At 53.1% G+C, this 16,980-nt stretch overlaps 1 protein-coding gene across 7 annotated transcripts in view; it reads left to right on the top strand.

Annotated features, from left to right (window-relative positions):
* The first annotated feature begins 245 nt into the window (after positions 1–245).
* The window catches only part of TEAD2 (TEA domain transcription factor 2), a 23,507-nt gene continuing 6,772 nt past the window's right edge, over positions 246–16,980 (top strand). Inside the window, exons 1-9 of one of the 7 annotated variants that reach the window (XM_025366626.1) lie at positions 246–370; positions 2,500–2,737; positions 3,080–3,144; positions 5,567–5,629; positions 6,807–6,818; positions 7,372–7,479; positions 7,585–7,643; positions 13,126–13,190; positions 15,586–15,728. In XM_025366626.1, coding sequence (XP_025222411.1) covers positions 2,506–2,737; positions 3,080–3,144; positions 5,567–5,629; positions 6,807–6,818; positions 7,372–7,479; positions 7,585–7,643; positions 13,126–13,190; positions 15,586–15,728 — 747 coding nt within the window. In that variant the 5' untranslated portion in view covers positions 246–370; positions 2,500–2,505. Of the gene's footprint in view, positions 375–1,211; positions 1,312–2,499; positions 2,738–3,079; positions 3,145–5,566; positions 5,630–6,806; positions 6,819–7,371; positions 7,489–7,584; positions 7,644–13,125; positions 13,191–15,585; positions 15,729–16,980 lie in introns of those variants that run through there. The other 6 variants (XM_025366624.1, XM_025366625.1, XM_025366630.1 and 3 more) reach the window with 6 other exon arrangements.

Raw genomic sequence — 16,980 nt, 5'->3', positions numbered from 1 at the left:
CAGGAGTCCCAGCACCCAGCCTCTCCTCCCTCAGACCAGGGGTTCCTGGCTCCTATCAGCCTTTTCCCTCTGACCTGGAGTCCGAACCCCCAAACCCCCTCCTTTCTCAAGCATCCAAATCCTGAGTTCCTACCAGCCCTGAGATAGGCTAATCTCTCCCAAAGCAAAAATCCTCCCCCAAACTGTCACCGTCGGATCCCCCTTCCCGCTGTCCGCCGGCCAGGCCCGCCCCCCCTCCGGTCCCTCCCACTTTTCCCAAACAAAGCTCCCGGCAACTTTCTCCCTCGCAGCGCCCCGCCCGCCCGCGGCTCCCCAGCCCCAGGCCGGGAGGTAGGAAGGCGCCGGCGGGAGTCGGGGATCCTGCTTTGGGGTGTGTGAGTTGGGGTGGGGAGTTGCTGGTTAGGAGGTGAGGCGTGCGTTTGCGGGACTGTCTCTGAATGGTTCGCAGTCTTCTTTTGCCCGGGGGCCCGAATTTGTGCCCGCGACCGAGCCTCAGTGAGGAGTGGGAACTCTGGCGGAGTTAGGGTGCCTGCGGCTGGGTCTGAGTTTGGGCGTGCGCGCAGTAGCGGGTGCGGGCCAAGGGCGCTGGCGGGGTGTGGGGCGTGCGAGTGTCTGCGGCGGTGTCACTTTGGAGTGAGAAGGACCCCCGTGTGTAATCTGGGGGGCATTTGGTCCTTCTTACGGAGAAGGGAGGGCCTCTGGGGTGGCCGAGGTGAGGTTACCGGGCTTTCTGGATCTTAAGCCTTGCCTCTTTGGAGGTTTAGGGTCTGGGGCGGGAAATTAGGGGGACCTTTCTTACCCGGCTCCACCGTCCCTTTGTCTGGCCACATGGGGGAGGGCTGGGCTGGGATTTTGGCCTACGGGGGTCCTGAACGCCGCAGCGCCACTGGGCTTGGCCCGGGGTCTTTGTCTGCTAGGGTCCGCGGGAGGAGGGGAATAGGGGCCTGGACTCTGGGGTCCTGGGAAAGCTGTGGAGGATATGGAGACTCCGGGGAGGCGGGATCTGACTGTATTGGAAAAAGTTTTCCCTGTTCCCGGCCTCCGGAAAGTCGCTGGGAACTTGAGTTGGATCAGAGCCCACGGCGCACGGGGGAGGGGAGGGGCGGGGCCCGGTGCCGGAGGGGAGTCGCCCTGGCCGGCAAGCCCCTCCCCTGATGGGGGTTGTGGGAAGCTGGGGGAGGGGACGCCTGGGCCCTTTGTTCTGGCTCTCCTGATGGCAGGGCGCCCCAGTCCCCCAGCCTGTGGTTCTGTGTGTCTCTCCTGGTCTCGGCCTCAGCTGCTGCCCTGAGTCTCTGTCCCTACCTTCTCTAGGTCTCCGTCTCCCTCTTTCTGGGTCTCTGTTGCCCTCTCTCTGGGGCTCTGGCCCCCTCTCTCTCTGAGTCTCTGTCCCTCTCTCTCTGGGTCTCTGTCTCCCTCTCTCTCTGTGTCCCTGGCCCCCTCTCTCTGGTCCTTGTCCCCCTCTCCCTGGTCTCTGTCCCCTTCTTTCTGGTCTCTGTCTCTCCCTCTCCCTGGGTCTCTGTCCCTCTCTCTGGGTCTCTGTCCCCCCCCCCCCGTCTCTGTCCCCCCTCCCTCTGGTCTCTGTCTCCCCCCACTGGGTCTCTGTCCCCCTCTCTAGTCTCTGTCCCCCTCTCTCAGTCTCTGTCCCCCCCCCCTCGCTGGTCTCTGTCCCCCACCTCACTGGGTCTCTGTCCCCCTCTCTCTCTGGGTCTCTGTCCCCCCCCTCGCTGATCTCTGTCCCCCTCTGTCTCTGGGTCTCTGTTTCCCCCCACTGGGTCTCTGTCCCCCTCTCTCTCTGGTCTCTGTCCCCCTCTCTTTCTGGGTCTCTGTCCCCCCCCCCCTTGCTGGTCTCTGTCCCCACCCCCTCTCTGGGTCTCTGTCCCCTTCTCTCTCTGAGTCTCTGTTCCCGTCTCTCTAGACCTCCCCTCAGTCTTATTTGGCCCCTCTTCTTTTCTGGCAGCTGCTGCTCACATCCTAGCACCTGTTCTTGGGGTGGGACTGGGAAAGTTTCACCCACACCTTCCTTCCCCACCACTAGCTTTTGCCTCCTGTCTTCTTTAAAACCCATAATTCATACCCGAACCTTTAGCCCTCATGGCCCTCGGCATTACTCTGGGGTAATCACTCTGGGGTAATCATTGTGACTTCATCATAATTGAGTTCCTCTGGAAACTCTGAGAACACTCCCATCCTCAGCTTTCCCAGAAACCCAGCTCCTTCTCCTCCCTCAGACTCAGGAGCCCAGGCCCCAGCACCCCCTCCCTCAGACCCAGGAGTCCAGGCCCCAGATCCTCCTCCCTCAGACCCAGGAGTCCCCCCCAGCTCCTCCTCCCTCAGGCCCAGGAGTCCAGGTCCCCAGCCCTCTCCTCCCTCAGACCCAGGAGACCAGGCCCCTGGCCCCTCCTCCCTCAGACCCAGTGGTCCAGAGTCCCAGCCCTCTCAGCTTCAGGTCCCTTGAGGGTGGGGTTTGGGGGAAGCTTGCTGAGTTCTGTGTTCCTCCAGGCCCAGATGGGGGAACCCCGGGCTGGGGCTGCCCTGGACGATGGCAGCGGCTGGACGGGCAGTGAGGAAGGCAGTGAGGAGGGTACCGGCGGCAGTGAGGGGGCTGGGGGTGACGGGGGCCCGGATGCAGAGGGGGTGTGGAGCCCAGACATTGAGCAGAGCTTCCAGGAGGCCCTGGCCATCTATCCACCCTGCGGCCGCCGGAAAATTATTTTGTCCGATGAAGGCAAGATGTATGGTGAGTCTACTTCTGTCTTTTGCCCTGGCCCCCACTGATGAATAATGACAGTAACCAAGGTTTATGGAGCACTCAGAAGTAGGAGCTAGCATCACCATTTGCACAGATGAGGAAACTGAGGCACAGCTGGGTTAAGTGATTTGCTTATAGTTGCACAGAGCTGGGTCCAATGAGCTGAGATTTGAACCCAAGCAGTCTGGCTTCCATGTAGCTGAGGGGACCGGCAGCCCAGTTGCTGCAGACCTTTGGGGACTCTTGCTGCTTTCTTCTTTCCTGGTGTCCCTGCCGTGGGGAAGTTCTGCTGAAAGTCTAACTAACTCTGTTCCATCTTTGAATCTTCAGGTCGGAATGAACTGATCGCCCGCTACATCAAGCTGAGAACAGGGAAGACCCGAACTCGAAAACAGGTCTCGGAACGGACTTGTGGGCTTCCGTCTGGGATGGGCTGGTCTTCTCAGGGTCATCCTCATATGGGCAGGTTCAGGTTCAAGGAAGAAGCTGCTTCCTGTGTGTTCATCTGTCTTCTCGGCGTGCGTGTTAGTCCGTTTGTGTTGCTGTAAAGAATTACCCAAGGCTGGGTTATCTATTTATTTGTTTATTTTTTGAAATGGAGTCTAGCTCTGTTGCCCAGGCTGGAGTGCAGTGGCCCGATCTTGTCTCACTGCAACCTCTGCCTCCTGGGTTCAAGCAATTCTCCTGTCTCAGCCTCCTGAGTAGCAGGGATTACAGGCATGCACTACCATGCCCGGGTAATTTTGTATTTTTAGTAGAGATGGAGTTTCACCATGTTGTCCAGGCTGGTCTCGAACTTCTGACCTCAGGTGATCCACTCACCTCGGCCTCCCAAAGTGCTGGGATTGCTGGGATTACAGGCGTGAGCTACCGCACCTGGCAAGACTGGATAATTGATAAAGAAAAGAGCTTTAGGCTGGGCCAGGGGCTCATGCCTGTAATCCCAGCACTTTAGGTGAGTGGATCAGGAGGTCAGGATATCGAGACCATCCTGACCAACATGGTGAAACCCATCTCTACTAAAAATACAAAAATTAGCTGGGAGTGGCAATGTGTGCCTGTAATCCCAGCTACTCGGGAGGCTGAGGCAGGAGAATTGCTTGAACCCGAGAGGTGGAGGTTGCAGTGAGCCGAGATTGTGTCACTGCACTCCAGCCTGGCGACAGAGCGAGACTCCGCCTCAAAAAAAAAAAAAAAAAAAAAGAAAGAAAGAAAGAAAGAAAGAAAAGGCTTTATTTTGGCTCACAGTTATGCAGGCTGTCCAGGAAGCATGGAGCTGGCATCTGCTCCTGGTGAGGCCTCAGGAAGCCTCCAGTCATGGAGGAAAGGGTAGTGGGAGCAGTCCTGGCACATGGAGAGTGGGAGCAAGAGAAGAAAGACAAAGGTCCCAGACTCTTTTTAAACACCCAGATCTTTTTGTTGTTTTTTTTCTTTGGAGATGGGGTCTCGCTCTGTCACCCAGGCTAGAGTGCAGTGGCACGATCTCGGCTCACTGCAACCTCCCCTTCCCGAGATCAAGCGAATCTCCTGCCTCAGCCTCCTGAATAGCTGGGATTACAGGCCCGCGCCCCCATGCCCAGCTAATTTTTGTATTTTTAGTACAGATGGGGTTTCACCATGTTGGTCAGACTGGTTTCAAACTCCTGACCTCAGGTGATCCACCTGCCTTGGCCTCCCAAAGTGCTGGGATTACAGTCGTGGGCCACTGCGCCTGGCCAGTTTTTGTTGTTTTTGAGACAAAGGTCTCACTGTCTCCCAAGCTGGAGTACAGTTCCATGATCTCAGCTCACTGCAGCCTCCGCCTTCTGGGTTCAAGTGATTCTCCTGCCTCAGCCTCCCAAGTATCTGGGATTACAAGCACGCGCCTCCACATCGGGCAAATTTTTATTTTTTTTTGTTTTTGTTTGAGAGAGAGTTTTGCTCTTGTCGCCCAGGCTGGAGTGCAGTGGCGAGATCTTGGCTCACTGCAAGCTCCACCTCCCGGGTTCAAGCGATTCTCTTGCTTTAGCCTCCCAAGTACCTGGGATTACAGGCGTACCTCACCACGCCTGGCTAATTTTTTGTATGTTTAGTTAGTAGAGGTAGGGTATTGCCATGTTGGGCAGGCCGGTCTTGAACTCCTGACCTCAGGTGATCCGCCTGCCTTGGCCTCTCAAAGTGCTGGGATTACAGGCGTGAGCCACTGTGCCTGGCCCTAATTTTTGTGTTTTTAGCAGAGACAAGGTTTCACCATGTTGGCCAGGCTGGTCTTGAACTCCTGACGTCCAGTAATCCGCCCATCTAGGCCTCCCAAAATGTTGTGATTACAGGTGTGAGCCACTACGCCTGGCCAAACAACCAGATCTTGCATGAACTGAGTGAGAAGTCACTCATTATCAAGGAGATGGTGCAAAGCTATTCATGAGGCGTTCGCCTCCATGATCCAATACCTCCCACCAGGCCTCACCTCCAACACTGGAGATGGCACTTCAACATGAGATCTGGAAGGGACAAATGTCTGAACTGTATCAGCACATCTGTTCATGTGCTCTCGCTGTGCCTATTTGGGGATGGTTGTGTTAGACCCAGGGGAGCCACAGACAGCATGATGGAGGGGAAGGAGGCCTGGATGGGATGGGTCCCGGGAGGATCCGTGGTATTTGAGAGCTTCTTTATGGACATTTGTGTTTGGGTGCTCCTGAGACGGCTCTCATCTTCAGTGTGTTTGTCACCTTTCATGTTCCAGCAGCTCAGTGAGGCACCTGGAGGGAGAGAAGGGGTAGTGAACACAGGGGCGGTGGCTGTGGCCTGAATCTGCTTCTCCATTGATCCTTCCAGGTTTCTAGTCACATCCAGGTTTTGGCCCGAAGGAAATCGAGGGAAATCCAGTCCAAGTTGAAGGTAGGGACCAAAGCAGACATCTTGAGAGGGGGACAGAGACTGGGGGTGGGGGACCAAGACCCAGAAAGAGAGGGACAGAGATTGGGGGTGGGAGACAGAGACTTAGAGGGGGAGGACCGAGAGCCAGAGAGAAAGGGACAGAGACCCAGGGAGAGGGGGACAGAGACTTGGGGGAGGGGACCGAGACCCAGAGAAAGAGGGACAGAAACCCAGAGACAGAGGGGGATAGAGACCTCAGGTGAGGGACCTCTGTGGACAGGGCGGGGGGTACAGTCATCCAGGTGGGGAGTCAGTGGCCCATAAAGGGAGATGCCTAGGGATGGTGGTGTGGTTGCTGAGACCGTGGGCAGGGAGCGATAGCATGGAGAGGGCTGAAGGTTTTTGCTCAGGACAGTGGGAAGGATGAGCCATCGGTCTCCCTTGACCACTGTTCCTGTCCCCATCGCTTCCCTCTGCTCCTGTTCCTCCTTTCCCTCTTCCTGGTGGTCTCATTTCTTCCCCAGTCTTGTGCTGTGAAAGCCTCCTCTTCATCTCCGCTGGTTGGTTTTCCTATTTCCTGGCCTTCGTGTGATCTGCCTACTCTTTGTGCCCAGAAATCTTCATTCCCTGGTGGAGATTGCTCATTCATTTCCTTTTCCTCATCCTTTGGATTTCCTGGTTCCTCTTGGCCAGAGACCCTCATTTTCTCCTCCTTCTGGGTGTGCGGGGTTTTTCTGTCTCTTTTTCTGGACTTGGGGACAGTCGCTTCCTGTTTTTGTTTTTTTTTTTTGTATCCGGCAACTTTCCCTTTCTTTCTCTCTAGGTCTGAAACCCTTCCCTTCCGGTCTGTTCTCGACCTTCTCTGTTCCCTGTCTGTTCTGTCTGGATTAGGAAACATTCACCTCGTCTTCCCGCTGGCTCTGAAATTCTCATTTCCTGTCTCCTGGACATCTGGGAACCTTCTGGCTTTCCTTGTTCTAGAAACCCCCATCACTGTCTTTCTGGGCAGGGAGCCCCTTTTCCCCTCCAGGGCTGGCCACTTCCACTTCCTGTTCTGCATCCATCCCTTGGCACTGCTCAGCTCAGGGTGGCGGGGTTGTGCGGGCGGGTAGGGCAGGGAGGTGGGGGAGTCCGGGCCGCACTTCCTAAGTCATGTTTTCTTTCCTCCTTTGGCACCCTCCCCCACCCCCACGGGCAGGCCCTGAATGTGGTAAGTCCCCTTGCCCATCCTCCCACCCACGCTCACTCCAGACTAGTGCCCCGTCCCTGAGGAGAGGCAGAGGGCTGTGGTGAGAGGTTCAACCCTCCCCCAACCCAACCCTTTGCCGTTTTATTTTCCATTTTTTCTTTTTCTTGGAGACAGGGTCTTGCTCTGTCGCCCAAGCTGGAATGCAGGGGTGCGATCTCCACTCACTGCAACCTCTGCCTCCTGGGTTCCAGTGATTCTTGTGTCCCAGCTTCCCTAGAAGCTAGGATTATGGGTGTGCGCCACCACACCTGGCTAATTTTTGTATTTTTAGTAGAGACAGGGTTTCACCATGTTGGCCAGCCTGATACTGAACTCCTGACCTCAAGTGATCTGTCCGCCTCAGGCTACCAGAGTGCTGGGATTACAGGCGTGTGCCACCACGCCCGGCCACCAACCCTTTGCCTTGACTCCCCACCTCTGTACCTCCCCATCTTTGCCCCACCCTGGCACCACCCCCCTCTTGCCATGTTGACTGGGATGCTGCTCTCACATGAACTTCCACCTCCTCCTCTAGGACCAGGTTTCCAAAGACAAGGCTTTCCAGACAATGGCGACCATGTCCTCTGCCCAGCTCATCTCCGCGCCTTCCCTGCAGGCCAAACTGGGTCCCACCGGTCCTCAGGTGGTCCAGGTTGGGGATTGTCTGACTTGGGGGCAAAGGGGGATGGATGGGGCTGCAACTGTCCACAGGGGACTGACCAGCCATTTTTCTTTGTGTCCTATCCAGGCCTCTGAGCTTTTCCAGTTTTGGTCTGGGGGATCTGGGCCCCCCTGGAATGTTCCAGAGTGAGTACTATGTGTCCTGGCTCAGCACCTGCCCCCCACCCTCACACCCCCACAGAGACCTTTCTCACTCCACCTTCTAGCTCCCATCTCCCCTCTTTTATTTATTTATTTATTTATTTATTTATTTATTTATTTATTGACACGGAGTCTTGCTCTGTCGCCCAGGCTGGAGTATAGTGGTATAATCTCGGCTCACTGCAACCTCCGCCTCCTGGGTTCAAGCAGTTCTTCTGCCTCAGCCTCCTGAGTAGCTGGGACTACAGGTGCCTGCCTCCATGCACGGCTAATTTTTGTATTTTTAGTAGAGATGGGGTTTCACCATGTTGGCCAGGCTGGTCTTGAACTCCTGACCTCGTGATCCACCCGCCTCAGCCTCCTAAAGTGCTGGGATTACAGGCGTGAGCCACCATGCCCAGCCTCTATTAGGTGGTTCTTGGACCTGAGGGTAGAACAGAGGTTATAATTAATCTTCTCTTAGATTCAGAAGGAAGAAAATGTTTCCCAGAGGTAAGTGGGAGTGTCCTTTTCAGTTCTGAGAGAGCCTTGAGGTGACAGGATATGTTTCTAGCCTATAAGAATAGAAATGGGGCCGGGCGCAGTGGCTCAAGCCTGTAAACCCAGCACTTTGGGAGGCCGAGACGGGTGGATCACGAGGTCAGGAGATCGAGACCATCCTGGCTAACACAGTGAAACCCCGTCTCTACTAAAAAAATACAAAAAACTAGCTGGGCGAGGTGGCAGATGCCTGTAGTCCCAGCTACTCGGGAGGCTGAGGCAGGAGAATGGCGTGAACCTGGGAGGCGGAGCTTGCAGTGAGCTGAGATCCGGCCACTGCACTCCAGCCTGGGCGACAGAGTGAGACTCCGTCTCAAAAAAAAAAAAAAAAAGAATAGAAATGGGCCCCAGAAGATGATGAGAAGTGCTTTTTTTTTTTTTTTTTTCTTTTTTATACAGGATATTCCTCTGTTGCCCAGGCTGGGGTGTGGTGGCACAATCATGACTCACTGCAGCCTCAGCCTCCTAGGTTCAAGCAATCCTCCTGCCTCAGCCTCCTGACTAGCTGAGACTACAGGCGTGTGCCACCACGCCTGGCTAATTTGTTGATTTTTTGTAGAGACGGTGGTCTTGCTGTGTTGCCCAGGCTGGTCTCGAACTCCTGGGCTCAAGTGATCCCACTCCCTGGACCTCCCAAAGTGCTGGGATTACAGACGTGAGCCACCGTGGCGGGCTGGGGGTGCATTTTTCAGCCCAGAGAAGAACCGATGGATCCAGGCTAGGCATTGATTGGCTAGTGTGGCTGCAGGACGGTGAGGCAGGAGTGTTGACAGTATTGCCAGAGAAAGAGTGCAGTGAGGGCCGGGTGCAGTGGCTCACGCCTGTACTTTGGGAGGCTGAGGCGGGTGGATCACGAGGTCAGGAGATCGAGACCATTCTGGCCAACATGGTGAAACCCCATCTCTACTGAAAACACCAAAAAAAAAAAACCACACAAAAAAATTAGCTGGGTGTGGTGGCAGGCACCTGTAGTCCCAGCTACTCAAGAGGGTGAGGCAGGAGAATCGCTTGAACCTGGGAGGCGGAGGTTGCAGTGAGCCGAGATTGTGCCACTGCACTCCAGGCTGGGCAACAGAGCAAGACTCCATCTCAAAAAATAAGTAAATAAATAAATAAAGAGTGCAATGACAGGCTGTGGGATCTAGACTGGAAGAGAAGGAAGGTCACTAGGGAACCACTGCTGAATGGGGACATGGGAAGCATCAGATAAAGTACCTGGGGGCCGAGGGTTTTGCAGGGGAGGGTGCTGAGCTGGAGGGTGGGGGGTTGGGCAGGCACTGCACTGACGCTGGGGTTTCCACTTTTATGGAGCTGTTAGTCAAATGGGGGAAATTAGTGTTAATCAAATAATCACCTGCATAAACAGAAAATTGAAGAATGTGTGAGGTGCTGTGAAGAACCACAGCAGGTTCTGGGGTGGAGGAGAAAGTTCTAGGGGTTTCTCTGAGAAGATAACATTGAAGCCTGGGTAGGACTTAGTCAGGTGAAGAATGGGAGTGGGAGGCCCGGCACGGTGGCCCACGTCTGTAATCCCAGCACTTTGGGAGGCCAAGGAGGGCGGATCATTTGAGGTCAGGAGTTCGAGACCAGCTTGGCCAACATGGTAAAACCCCATCTGTACTAAAAATGCAAAAAATAGCCGGGCATGGTGATGCACTCCTGTAGTCCCAGCTACTCTGGAGGCTGAGGCAGGAGAATCGCTTGAACCTGGGAGGCAGAGGTTGCAGTGAGCTGAGATCGTGCCACTGCACTCCAGCCTGGGCAACAGAGTGAGACTATCTCAAAGGAAAAAAAAAAAAAAAAGAATGGGAGTGGGAATATATTAGGCAGAGGCAATAGCACATGACAAGGTCCCGAGGTAGGAGATCTTGCTGGGTTCCAGGAATCTAGAGGAGGCCAGTCCAGTATTTGTTGAGTGCCTACTAAGTGCCTGATACTGTGCTTGGTTTGGGGGCACAGCAGTAAGACAGGTGAAATCCCTGCCTTCACGGAGCTTCATTTAGGGCTGGGAAGAGACTGACAATAAACATATAAACAGAGGATTAGTAAGAAAAGGAGGCCGGGCGCGGTGGCTCATGCCTGTAATCCAGCACTTTGGGAGGCTGAGGCGGGTGGATCACTTGAGGTCAGGAGTTCGAGACCAGCCTGACCAACATAGTGAAACCCCGTCTCCACTAAAAAAATACAAAATTAGCTGGGTGTGGTGGCACAGCCTGTAATCTCAGCTACTTGGGAGGCTGAGGCAGGAGAATCGCCTGAATGCAGGAGGCGGAGGTTGTGGTGAACCGAGATCACATCATTGCACTCCAGCCTGGGCAACAAGAACAAAACTCTGTCTCAAACAAAAAAAAAGGAAAGAAAAGAAAAGGAATAAATATGAGAAATTGAGCAGAGGCCGGGCGCAGTGGTCGCTCAAGCCTGTAATCCCAGCACTTTGGGAGGCCGAGACGGGTGGATCATGAGGTCAGGAGATTGAGACCATCCTGGCTAACACGGTGAAACCCCGTCTCTACTAAAAAATACAAAAAAAACTAGCCGGGCAAGGTGGCAGGCGCTTGTAGTCCCAGCTACTCGGGAGGCTGAGGCAGGAGAATGGCGTAAACCCAGGAGGCGGAGCGTGCAGTGAGCTGAGATCCGGCCATTGCACTCCAGCCTGGGCGACAGAGCGAGACTCAGTCTCAAAAAAAAAGAAAAATAGAGCAGAGTGTATTAGGTCTATTTTAGACAAGGGACAGAAAAGGCCTATCTGAAGAGGTGGCTTTGATGATTAGAGATTATGTCAATGGGCAGAGTATTGAAGTTTAGATTTTAGAATTGGGATGACAAGGTCTAGGGCAGAACCCATGGGAGTCAGGGTCTGGAGGTCCCTGGAGTTTGTCATCTGATCTTGGTCTTTTGACCCTTGACATCTTTTCTGACCTTTGACCCCCATATCCTATCTCCCTGACCTCTGACTTATTTTTTGAGGCAGAGTCTCACTCTGTGACCCAGGCTGGAGAGTGCAGTAGTGAGATATTGGCTCACTAACCTCCGCCTCCTAGAGTAGAATCAAGTGATTCTCCTGCCTCAGCCTCCTGAGTAGCTGGGATTACTACCACCACACCTGGCTAATTTTTGTGTTTTTAGTAGAGACGGGGTTTCGCCATGTTGACCAGGCTGGTCTCAAACTCCTGACCTCAGGTGATCTGCCCACCTCAGCCTCCCATGACCTCTGACTTTTCTTCTCTTTCTTCCATCTTCCCTTTCTTCTCCTTCCTCCTCCTCCTTCTTCTCTTCTTCCTTTTCCTTCTCTCTTTCTTTCCCTCCCTCCCTCTCTCTTCCTTTCTTTCCCTCCTCCTCCTCCTTCTTTCTTCCTCCTCCTTTCTTTCTTCTCCTCTTTCTCCCCCTCCTCCTCCTCCCTCCCCCTCCCCATTTCTCTCTCCTTCTCCCTCTCCTTCCTTCTTTTTCTTTATAAAATAGAGATGGGAGGCCGGGCACAGTGGCTCACGCCTATAATGCCAGCACTTTGGGAGGCCGAGATGGGTGGATCATCGGAGGTCGGGAGTTCAAGACCAGCCTGACCAACATGGAGAAACCCTGTCTCTACTAAAAATACAAAATTAGCCAGGCGTGGTGGTGCATGCCTGTAATCCCAGCTACTCGGGAGGCTGAGGCAGGAGAATAGCTTGAACCCAGGAGGTGGAGGTTGTGGTGAGCCGAGATCACGCCATTGCACTCCAGCCTGGGCAACAACAGCGAAACTCCATCTTAAAAAAAAAAAAAAATCAGAGAGGGGGTCTTGCTGTGTTGCCCAGGCTGGTCTCAAACTCCTGGGCTCAAGCGATCCTCCTGCCTTGGCCTCCCAAAGTGCTGGGAATACAGTGCGCCTGGTCTGACCTCTGACATCTAAGTCTCTTCACCACTATCTCTAGGGCTACTAGGGCTGTGACTGATACTATAGCCACTAGCCCATGCAGCTATTTAAATTAAAATTAAATAAAATTAAAGATTCTGTTTCTCAGGTACATGAGCCACACTAGTGCTCAGTGGCCACGAGGTGTGTGGTCAGTAGCCACATGTGGGCACTGGGTACCGTATTGGATGGCGCAGATTTCCATCGAATAGAACATTTCCATCACTGGAAAGTTCTATTGGCCAGTGCTGCCTCCCCACCCCGACTTTGGCCTCATGTCCCATCTCCTGACTGTTGGTGATTTTCTTCCCACCCTCCCAACCCCTCAGCCTCTTCTTCCTCCAAATTCCTCGTCTTCTGTGTCTTCTCCCCACCTTCCAAGGCTTGGTTTCTCTTCTCTCCTCTTTCTTTATTTTTTTTTTGACATGGAGTCCTGCTTTGTCACCCAGGAGTATAATGGCGCTATCTCGGCTCACTGCAACCCCTGCCTCCCGGGTTCAAGCAATTCTCCTGGCCCAGCCCCCTAAGTAGCTGGGATTACAGGTGTTGGCCACCACACCCGGCTAATTTTTGTATTTTTAGTAGAGATGGGGTTTCACCGTGTTGGCCAGGCTGGTCTCGAACTCCTGACCTCAAGTGATCTGCCCGCCTCAACCTCCTGAAGCGCTGGGATTACAGGTGTGAGCCACCACGTCCGGCCAGTTTCTCTTCTCTTTCTGACATTTTGTGAGAGATACCAAAATGTCATCATCAAGAGCCTGAGATACTGGGCTGAGACTGACCTGGGTTCAAGTCCCAGCTCTGCTGCATCTCAGTTGTGTGACTTTGGGCAGGTCAGTTGACCCCTCGATACCTGTTTCCTCATTTGTGTAATGAATAGAGCAGTCATTCTACCTACCTCACGCACTGTGAGGCTTCAATGAGATTGTGCACAAAATGCACAGGGTCTGGCTTATTGTGGCCTCTCAGTAAACATTTGCTGGTGACATTAGCATCTTTCTACCTGGCTAACCCCTGGCTTCCTTTTTCCCTCAGTGTGAAGCCATTCTCACAGACACCGTTCTCCTTGTCACTGACTCCCCCATCTACTGACCTCCCAGGTAAGAGCCTGCGCTCCACCCTCCCTCGTCTCCCCTCTCTCTCTTCGACCCCTGCTGCCTTTCCTTCAACCTTCCATCAATTGAGGGATACAGTGTGGTTTTTTTTTTCTTGAGATAAAGTCTCGCTCTGTCGCCAAGCTGAGTGCAATGGCTCGATCTCAGCTCACTGCAACCTCCGCCTTGTGGGTTCAAGCAATTCTCCTACCTCAGCCTCCTGAGTGGCTGGAATTACAGGCGCCCACCACCACGCCCGGCTAATTTTTGTAGTTTTAGTAGAGATCAGGTTTCACTGTGTTGGCCAGGATGGTCTCAATCTCTTGATGTCGTGATCCACCAGCCTCAGCCTTCCAAAGTGCTGGGATTACAGGCATGAGCCACTGCGCCAGGCCAATTGGAGGATACATTCTTACTGAAGCCCAGCTTTGAGGCAGGGTGTGTGTGTTGGAGGTGGGGGAGCAGGGAGGGGCTGGAGAGCTGAGTGGTGGAACTGGTGATGGTTAGGAGATTTTGGTCTTTGTAGCCACACACACTGGGTTTGTGTTCTGCCACTTACTAGCTTATGAGACACTGGGGAGGTGTGTTAGTCAAGATTCCTTCAGCTGCAAGTAACAGAAATCCAAATCAAGCCAGCTGAAGCAACATTTTAAAAAAGAGGCCAGTGCAGTGGCTCATGCCTGTAATCCCAGCACTTTGGGAGGCCAAGGCAGGTGGATCACCTGAGGTCAGGAGTTTGAGACCAGCCTGGCCAACATGGTGAAACCCCCACCTCTACTAAAAAATACAAAAATTAGCCAGGCGTGGTGGCATGTGCCTGTAATCCCAGCTACTCGGTAGGCTGAGGCAGGAGAATCACTTGAACCCGGGAGGTGGAGGTTGCAGTGAGCCGAGATGGCACCATTGCACTCCAGACTGGGCAACAAAGCAAGACTCTGTCTCAAAAAATAAAAATATAAAAATATAAAATATAATAAGAAAAATTTATTGATTTATTGGTTCCAGTAACTGATAGTTCAGAATTATGGCTTCAGGCATGGCTGGATACAGAGGCTCAAGTGATGGCGTCAGGCATTACTTTGATCTGCTTTCCACTGTGGTGGCTTCATTCCCAGGCAGGCTCAGCTACTTGGCAGCAAAGATGGCTTCTGGAAGTCCATGCTGATATGGCCCTGAGAACTCACATCAGTGAAAGAGGGAGTCCCTTAGTTTCCATAGATTTATCAATTAGGAATACTTTTGGCTGCAAGTAACAGAAGACCCAAATTAAAAGTGCCTTAAATAGTAAAAGCATTCATGTTATGAATCCATACCACAAAAAGCCTGGAGGTGGGCTGTTGCCGTGTGGGCTTAGCAGTATGAGGTTCCTCTCACGTCTGTCTTATTGTCCCAAGATGGCTGTTGCAATTCCAGGGATCATGTCTGTGTTGGTCCATTTGCATTGCTGCCTGAGACTGGGTGATTTATAAAGAAAAGAGGTTTCTTTGGTTCACAATTCTGCAGGCTGTACAGGAAGCATGTTGCCAGCCTATGCTTCTGGTGAGGGCCTCAGGAAGTTTAGGATCATGGTAGAAGGGGAAGGGGAGCCACCATGTCACATGGTGAGAGGGAGCAAGCGAGCGAAGCCAGACTTCTTTTAACAGCCAGCTCACATCAACTCAAAGAGTGAGAACTCACTTGTTACTATGGGAAAGGCACCAAGACATTCATGAGGGATCCACCCCCATGACCCAGGCACTTCCCATCAGGCCCCACCTCCAACCTTGGGAATTACACTTTTTTTGAGACGGAGTCTCAACTCTGTCCCCCAGTCTGGAGTGCAGTGGCACAGTCTCGGCTCACTGCAACCCCTGCCTCCTGGATTCAAGTGATTCTCCTGCCTCAGCCTCCTGAGTAGCTAGGATTACAAGCACGTGCCACCACGCCCAGCTAATACTTTGTATTTTTAGTAGAGACAGGGTTTCACCGTGTTAGCCAGGATGGTCTCGATCTCCTGACCTTGTGATCCGCCCGCCTTGGCCTCCCAAAGTGCTGGGATTACAGGCATGAGTCACCACGCCCAGCTGGGGATCACATTTCAACATGAGATTTGGAGAGGACAAATATCCAAACCATATCAATGTCCCAAGCAGGACTTGGCCAGGGCCAAAAGCTTTCTCCTCCCAAAGTTCTGTCTTTTTCATTCAGGAAGAAACTCCTTCCCAGAAGCCCCCCAGCAGATTTCCCCTAACGTCTCATTGGCTAGGACTGTGTCATATGGCCACTTCTAACTGCAAGGGAGGCTGGGAAAGTGAGTATTTAGCTTTTTCAGTTTCTAAGTGGAGGCAGGCAAGAGACAACAGTACCTGATATATTCAATAAATGTTAGCAATTTGTATTGTTCTTTCTTCTCTCTCTCTAGGGTACGAGCCCCCCCAAGCCCTCTCACCCCTGCCCCCACCTGCCCCATCGCCCCCAGCCTGGCAGGCTCGGGCCCTGGGCACTGCCCGGTTGCAGCTGGTAGAGTTCTCAGCATTTGTGGAACCGCCGGATGCAGTTGATTCTGTGAGTGAAATTTTGGTATAGTCACTGAGGGATTTTGAAATATCGAGGGTGATAGGGAGGGAAGGTATAAAGTCATGGTTTTCAAACTTTAGCATGTATCAGAATCATCTGGAGGGCTTCTTAAAGCAGAGATTACTGGGCCCCATCCCCAGAATTTCTGATTTGCTAGATATGATGTGGGGCTTGAGAATTTGCGTTTCTAATAAGCTACCAGGTGCACTGATGCAGCTGGTCTGGGGACCGTACTTTGAGAACTACTAGCATAAAGGAACTGGAAGGTCATGGGGTGACAGGTTGGGAAGGTCAGAAAAACTCAGGATATCATTCATTCATTCATCAAATGTGTTTGAGTTTCTACTGTTCACTAGGCTTTGTGATGCATATTAGGAACTTGGAAAAGATCTTATTTCTGTGCTTGAGCCTCTCCTGGGTTAGGATGGAGTGGGCCGGCTGTTAGAAGAAGCAACTCCTAACTCTTAGGGGCCGAATGCCAGATAAGTTGCACGTAACATTTCAATGTAGGTTCAGCAGGAGCCTTGGACTCAAGTGATTTGGGGATCCAGGCTCCTTCCATTTTGTGGCTCTGCCATTTTCTAAGGCTTCAGAATCTGCTGATGGAGTCTCTGCATCTGGCCAGCAGATGGAGGAAGGGAGAGAGTCAAGATTGTGCAGGAAGTTTTAGGAATCTGGCTTGGATGTGTCAACTGTCAGGCCTGGTCATATCCCATTGGCCAGAACTTAGTCACGTGGACACATCTAACTGCCAAGCAGCCTGGGAAATGTAGTTTCACACTGTGTAAAGGAACCAGGATTTGTGAACACGTAGCAGTCTCTGCCACACCATATAAACATCAATCAAAACATCAACCATAAGACCTCTGGATTCCCATTAATTCAGTCTTCCATCCATTGAACATTTATGAGCACCTGCTCTATATAGGACCAGGCGTAGGGGGTGTGAGCTTTGCTCTGGGGGTGCTGGGGAGCTATGGGAGGGCTATGACCAGGGGAGGGGCAGGAGCAGGTCTGGTGCCACGTGAGGGATGAACTGGAGAGGCGAGGTTGGAGGCTGGGGTGAGGGCGGGAGGCCTGTGCTGCGGCTGAGGCAGTGAAGATGGAGTTGGGGGGTGTGGCAGGGAGTTGGGGACTGTGGGACTGCAGGGGCTGCAGGAAACAGGAGTGGGGACGACGGGTGGGAGTCAGGCCCAGTGCTGGGTGGACAGCGTGGAACAGCTGGCCAGAGCTGTGGGGA

The sequence above is a fragment of the Theropithecus gelada genome, chromosome 19, assembly GCF_003255815.1.
Source record: "Theropithecus gelada isolate Dixy chromosome 19, Tgel_1.0, whole genome shotgun sequence".
NCBI classification, from domain to species: domain Eukaryota; kingdom Metazoa; phylum Chordata; class Mammalia; order Primates; family Cercopithecidae; genus Theropithecus; species Theropithecus gelada.
This window is presented reverse-complemented; position numbering and strand designations above follow the sequence as displayed.